This window comes from Pteropus alecto, unplaced genomic scaffold (assembly GCF_000325575.1).
Source record: "Pteropus alecto unplaced genomic scaffold, ASM32557v1 scaffold365, whole genome shotgun sequence".
In the NCBI taxonomy this organism is placed as follows: domain Eukaryota; kingdom Metazoa; phylum Chordata; class Mammalia; order Chiroptera; family Pteropodidae; genus Pteropus; species Pteropus alecto.
The window spans coordinates 588,862-595,658 of record NW_006436299.1 but is presented as its reverse complement, the minus strand read 5'-3'; the positions used below and the strand labels follow the sequence as shown (position 1 = coordinate 595,658).

Genomic DNA, 6,797 nt, shown 5'->3' with positions numbered 1-6,797 from the left:
CTAGAAATGTTATCATCTGTGGAGGTACATTTCTGATTCCTTTAGGAAGTGGAGCTAAGTGGGTGGAGATAGAAGAGAAGGAGTTCATGTGGCTTTAGTATCACCAACTTATACTAGGTCACTGAGTCTTGTGTAAGGTTAACCCTGACACCAGACTGAGGGAAGGATATGGGAAGAAACTGGCATAAGGGTGAATTCTCATGGATCAAAATGGAGGATTGGGTCTGGAATGATCCAACAATATGGTCACTAGGGTTGGAAAAACAGAAATCACATTATTATATTAATTTCCATTCAAATCAGTAGAAAATATAGCCAGTAAGAATAAAAAGAATCATATAAAAATAGGCCTTTGGAGGCTGGTCAAAACTATTTAGATACATCTAGGTTCTAACTTTCAGAGCAGCTTAGGGAAGGGAATTAGAATCTTCATTATCACCAGATTTACATTCATCTATGTTTTTCCTTTTTTCACAGTGTGTAAAGTGAAGTCTCACAGATTATGTGCTTTGAGAGCAAGCAAAGACTGCAAGTGGAATACCTTGTCTATCACTGATGACCTCCTCATTCCTGCAGATGAAGTAGTGAGTACCAGCCATGCTTTCTCACAATCACCCTTTTATACTTCCCCCTAGGACACACAGGGGAAAAAAGACTTATTTCTGTCTCCAGACAACCCAACTAGGCTTCTTTCCCAGGCTCATGATTCAACCAATCTAGAAGAATTAAAGCCCCACACTCCTACTTGTCATTGGTCACTAGCATTGGAGTGGGACCAGGGCAGGACCAGGGAAAATTTCCTTGGGGTTACTCCACAGGATAGTATAGTTATTCCAGCTGACCCTTCTTCTCCTTATATTTCTAACTTCTACTTCTTGCCTCTTTTTGCCCTTCAGAAAACTATGCCCCACCAGTGGGTAGAAGGAAATATATCCGTCAGTTCTCAATGTGCAGTATGTCATGAGAACTGTGGCAGTTACCAAAGACTTCAAGATTTCCGATGTCTCTGGTGTAATTCTATGGTAAGACTCTAAGACTCTTCTTATCTCCTTGATACTTGGGAATTTGACTTCTAAAGAAGGGGTGGATTGAACTTTGACTTGCATACACATAGATAGAAATCTCAGAGATTGTTACATCCAAATAGATTATACAGATTCCATAGTATAGAACTCGGTATCTTGCCTTTGAAGATCTTGCTATGGAGTCCCTAAGAGAAAGACTTAAGACTCTCATCTTTGATGGCTCTTCAATGGTAAGACATACTAGGAAAAGCTACTAGGAAAAAGCTGAACTTTCCTATGACAACATGGACAAATAAGTTCTAGGTCTACCCTTAAGAAACCTCCTCCTCCCTTCCTTATTCACCATTTCCTAGAAACTTGTAATCTTTGTTAATTAATAATGGTTAATAAAATTAACTCATTATTATTCTCACTATATATTGAGATCATATACATGATCTCATTTAATCCTTACAACAACTCAAAACGAGGACTCATTGTCCCCATTTATAAATAAAAAATGGGTTCAGTAAAAAGAAGTGATTTATTTGCTTAAGGTCATGTAGCCAGTAAGCAAGAGTCTTGATTCGTACATAGTTCTCCAAAATCCATGCTTTAAATACATCACTACCATGCCTCTAAGCCAGTGATTTTCAATTGGGGGTAATTTTGCCCCCCAGGAGACATATAACAATGTCTAGAGACATTTTAATTATTACAACTCGGTGGAAGAGGGTGTGCTGCAGGCTTCTAGTGAGTAGAGGCCTGGGACTTTGCTAAACTTCCTACAATGCATAGGAGAGCACAAAAACTATCTGGCCCAAAATATCAATAGTGCCAACATTGAGAAACTCTAGACTTTCTAGCCTTTTAGATGCTTCTCAAGAACCAATTATTCTAGACAAGAAGAAACTAAAGTATAAACTTCTGAGAAGATTCTGGTTCCCTCTGCCTTACTCCAGCAAGTGGTGCCATGTTTGCACTCCCTTTGCTTTGATCCAGCTCATAGGTATCTCTTGTAGGCAGCATATAGACCACTTTTTTGGGAGATGCCAGTGACCTGGAGCAAGTCTTACTTTTTTTTTTTTTTTAATCCAGTCAGGCACTCTGTGTCTTTTGATTGGATAATTTAGGCCATTTGGTTTAAAGTAATTACTGATAGATATGCACTTACTGCCATTTTATTAATTGTTTTTTGGCTGTTTAGTAGTTTTTCTCTTCCTTTCTTCTTCTCTTGCTTTCTTTCCTTGTGATTTGATAATTTTCTGTAGTGGTATGCTTAGATTACTTTTTCTGTATATATTGTGTATCTACTATAGGTTTTTGCTTTGTGGTTACTATGAGGCTTACATATAATAACTTATTTACAATAGGATATTTTAAGTTGATAACTTAAGTGTGAATGCATCCTAAAGCTTTATGTTTTTACTCTATTTCCTCCCATGTTTTATGTTTCCTTTTTTTCTCTAGATTATCTGAGTAAGCCCTTTTATTTTGTTATTTTTTTTAAATTTAAGATTATAGTTTATTTTTATTATGGTGACAATGTTTTATGTTTTCGATTCCACAATTTACATCTTTTTATCTCATGCATCCCTTGACAAATTATTGTAGTACTAGTTATTTTTACTACTTTTGTCTTTTAACCTTTATGGTAGCTTTATAAGTGATTAATCTACAACCTTTCCAACATTAGATTATTTTGCACTTTCCTATATATTTACCTTTACCAGTGATATTTATACTTTCATATGTTTTCCTATTATTAATTAGCACCCATTTGTTTCAGTTTAAAGAAGTCCCTTTGACATTTCTTGTAAGGCCAGTTTAGGGGTGATGAATTCCTTTACCTTTTGCTAGTCTGGAAAACTCTATCTCTACTTCAATTATGAATGACAACCGTGCTAGGTAGAATATTCTTAGTTTGATGTTTTCCCTTTTGACACTTTGAATTTATCATGCCACTCCCCTGTGGCCTTTGAATTTTCCCTGAGAAGCCTGCTGTAGTATTGTGGGGGTTCCCTTATATGAAATAAATTATTTTTCCTCTTGTTTTAAGATTCTCTTTTTATCAGTAACTTTGACATATTAATTACAATGTGTCTTCTTGTGGGTCTCTTTGGGTTCATTTTATTTAGTGTTCTCCCAGCTTCCTGGTTCTGGATGTTTGTTTCCTTCCACAGGTTAGGGAAGTTTTCAGTCATTATTTCTTCAAATAAGTTTGCTGCCCCTTTATCTGTTCTTCTTCTAGGACTCCTATTATGCAAATGTTATTCTGCTTGATGATGTCTCATAGGTACCTTAAGCTATCTTCATTTCAAAAATTCCTTTTTCTTTTTTTGCTTTGATTGGGTGAGTCACAATGCCCTGTCTTCCAGCTCACTGATTCTTTCTTCTGCATTATCTAGTGTGCTATTAAATCCCTCTAGCATCCTTTTCAGATATTTTATTCTTCAGCTCTGTGACTTTTTGGTACTTTCTTATATTCTCTATTTCTTTGTTGAAGTTTTTACTGTGTTAATCCATTCTTCTCCTGAGTTCAGTGAGTATCTCATGACCATTACTTTGAATTATTTATCAGGTATATTACTTTGTTTCATTAAGGTTGTTCTCTGGTAAATCAGCTTATGGGTGCAGTGTGGGTGGATCAAGAGCTGTTTGCCTCCCACCTCTGAAGTGGCTAACATAGAAGCAATATGTCAGTGGAGAGGAAGGGCTGCTCACCCTCTGCCTCTGGTGGGCCTGCTCTCAGGACCATGTGGGGGAAGCAAGGCAGCTCACCCACCACCTCTAGCAGGTTAGGCTGAGAATAAAAAACTGGCATCCACCAGCACTGGTGCTAGCATGTTTCAAAGAAAATGTATAAATTGCTCCTACCAGCGCCTCCCCAGAGTGAATTTCAACAGACTTCTGCCCCTCTGGTAGATGCTTTAAAGTTTTCAGAGGAAACTGTTCTGTATGTAGTTCTAAATTTGTTGTGTCTCAGGGAAGAGGTGAGTTCAGCATCTTCCTATGCTGCCACCTTCAACTACCTCCCACTCTTGCCATTTTTTAAACAACATAGTATTGGAAGTCCTAGTCAGAGCAATTAGGCAAGAGAAAGAAACAAGTATCCAAATGAAAAAGAAGGAAAATTGTCACTATTTACAGACAGAATGACATTGTATATATTAAACAAAAACATGCAACCAAAAAAAAAAAAGAACAACCCTGTTGAACTAATAAACAAATTCAGTAATGTTGTAGGACTGAAAAATCAACACAAAAATTCTGTTGCTTTTCTATACACTAAGAACAAACTATCAGAAAGAGAAATTTAAAAAAAATAGTCCCATTTGCAATTTCATCAAAAAGAACACGATATCTAGGAATCAATTTAACCAAAGAGGTGAATGACCTGTACACTGAAAATTATAAAACATTGATTAAAAAAAAATAAAAAAGGCACAAATAAATGGAAATGTATTCCATGTTCATGGATTGGAAAATGAATATTGTTAAAATATACATTATACCCAAAGTAATCTACAGATTCAATAAAATCCTTATCAAAATTCTAATGACATTTTTTTTCACAGAAATAGAAGAAACAATCCTAAAATGTATATGGAACCACAGAAGTTGCCATATAACCAAAACAACTTTGAGAAAGAAAAGCAAAGCTAGAGGCATCACAGTTCTTGGTTTCAAACTATATTACAAAGCCACAGTAATCAAGACATTATAGTATTGGTATAAAAACACACATAGATCAGTGGAATAGAATAGACAGCTCAGAACTAAACCCATACACATATGTTCAATTAATTTACAACAAAGTGCCAAGAATATAAAATGGAGAAGAATGTGTCTTCAATAAATGGTACTGGGAAAAAAATAAATGGTTCTAGGAAAACTGGATAGCTAAATGCAAAAAAATGAAACTCTACCACTATCTTATACCATACATAAAAGTTAACTGAAAATGGATCAAAGACTAGAAGGTAAAACATGAAACCATGAATCTCCTAGAAGAAAACATTGTCAGTAAGCTCCTTGACTTTGGCTTTGATGATGATATTTTGGATTTGACATCAAAAAGCAAAGGTAACAGAAGCAAAAATAAATAAATGGGACTGCATCAAACTAAAAATCTTCTGCACAGTAAGGAAACCATCAACAAATAAAAAAGCAACCTACTGAATGAGAGAAAATCATATCCAATAATGAGTTAATGTCTATAATATATGAAGAAGTCATACACTCAATAGCAAAAAAAAAAAAAAAAACCTCAAACAATCCAATTAAAAATGGACAGATGATCTGAATATAAATTTTTTTTCCAAAGAAGACATACAAGGTGGCCAACAGGCATATGAAAATATGCTGCACCTCATTAACATCAGGGAAATGGAAATCAAAACCACAATGAGATATCACCTCATCCTGTTAGACTGGCTATCATCGAAAAGACAAGAAATAACGTGTTAGTATGTGTTGAAAGGGAGCTCTTGTGCACTGTTGGTGGGAATGTAAATTGCTGTAAAACACAGTATGTAAAACATTTATGGAGGTTCTTCAAACAATTAAAAATAGAACCATATAATCCAGTGATTCCACTTCTGGATATTTATCCAAATAAAATGAAAACACTAACTTGAAAAGATATATGCACCTCCATGTTCATTGCAGCATTATTTGCAGTAGTCAAGATATGGAAATAATCTAAGTTTCCATTATGGCTAAATGGATAAAGAAAATGTATGTATATATTCAATGAAAAATTTTTTTAATTTTTTTTAATTTTTATTTTTTATGGTGACATTGGTTAACGAAATCCAATAAGTTTCAGCTGTACACTTTAACAGTAAGGCATATATATTTACACTGAGTGTTCACCTTCCATAGTTAGATTTTTTTCTGTCACCACATGTTTGATCCCCTTTACCCTGTCTACCTCCCCCATCCCCCCATCTCCTACCCTCTGATAACCACTAGTCTATAGTCCATGTCCATGGGTCTCTGTTTGTTTGTCCTGTTCATTGTTGCTTTTAGATTTGTATCCCACATATAAGTGATATCATGTGATTTTCAACTTTTTCTGTTTGACTTATTTTGCTTAGCATGATTTATTATGTTTTTGGTCCTTCTCTTACCCTAGGCAACTTACTTTTCTTCCATAGTATCAAAACAGCACCTATATGTTGATACTTATATAATCATATCTCTAGCCCTCTTTTGGACTCCAGGCTATTTATTTACTGATCATTTGACACCTCAATTTGAGTACCTCTAGCATTCAAAATCAATGAATAAAATGAACTTTTGATATTACTCTGATTTCTGTTCTTCCTCCAAACTTCCTTAACTTGATAAATGAACACTCCATCTATCCATCTATGCAGATAGAAAACTGGGAGTTATTGTTCGCTTGTTCTCACTCAACACTACATCCAACGCATTACCAAGGTCTATTAATCTGCCTCCAAAATACAACTGAAATTCATTTCTCTCATTTTCTTTTGCTGCATCAGGTATGCTATTAATTTATTTAGACATTTCTCTCAGAGAACTCTGACCAAATTCAATCTAGATTGGTTGCTCTCTTTTGGGGGCACAGCTGACAACCTGGAATTTCTCTTAATCATTATTTTGATGGATCCTTTCTTATCCTTCCTGTATTAGATACTCTTACATATGTCTTCACCTTCACTTGTTTTGTTTTAGTGGAAGCATCCTTCAGCAGCTTCCCGAGAAAGCTACTATACACTTACTGTACAGGAGGTAAACATTTTGAAATCATGTCTGTCTGAA

General features: G+C 35.2%; 1 protein-coding gene across 1 annotated transcript in view; it reads left to right on the top strand.

Annotated features, from left to right (window-relative positions):
• DGKK (diacylglycerol kinase kappa) overlaps positions 1–6,797 on the top strand; it is a 103,821-nt gene that overhangs the window by 56,344 nt on the left and 40,680 nt on the right. The window contains exons 6-8 of the mRNA XM_006913406.1: positions 46–58; positions 478–581; positions 897–1,022. Of these exons, the coding sequence (XP_006913468.1) occupies positions 46–58; positions 478–581; positions 897–1,022 (243 nt within the window). The remainder of the gene's footprint in view (positions 1–45; positions 59–477; positions 582–896; positions 1,023–6,797) is intronic.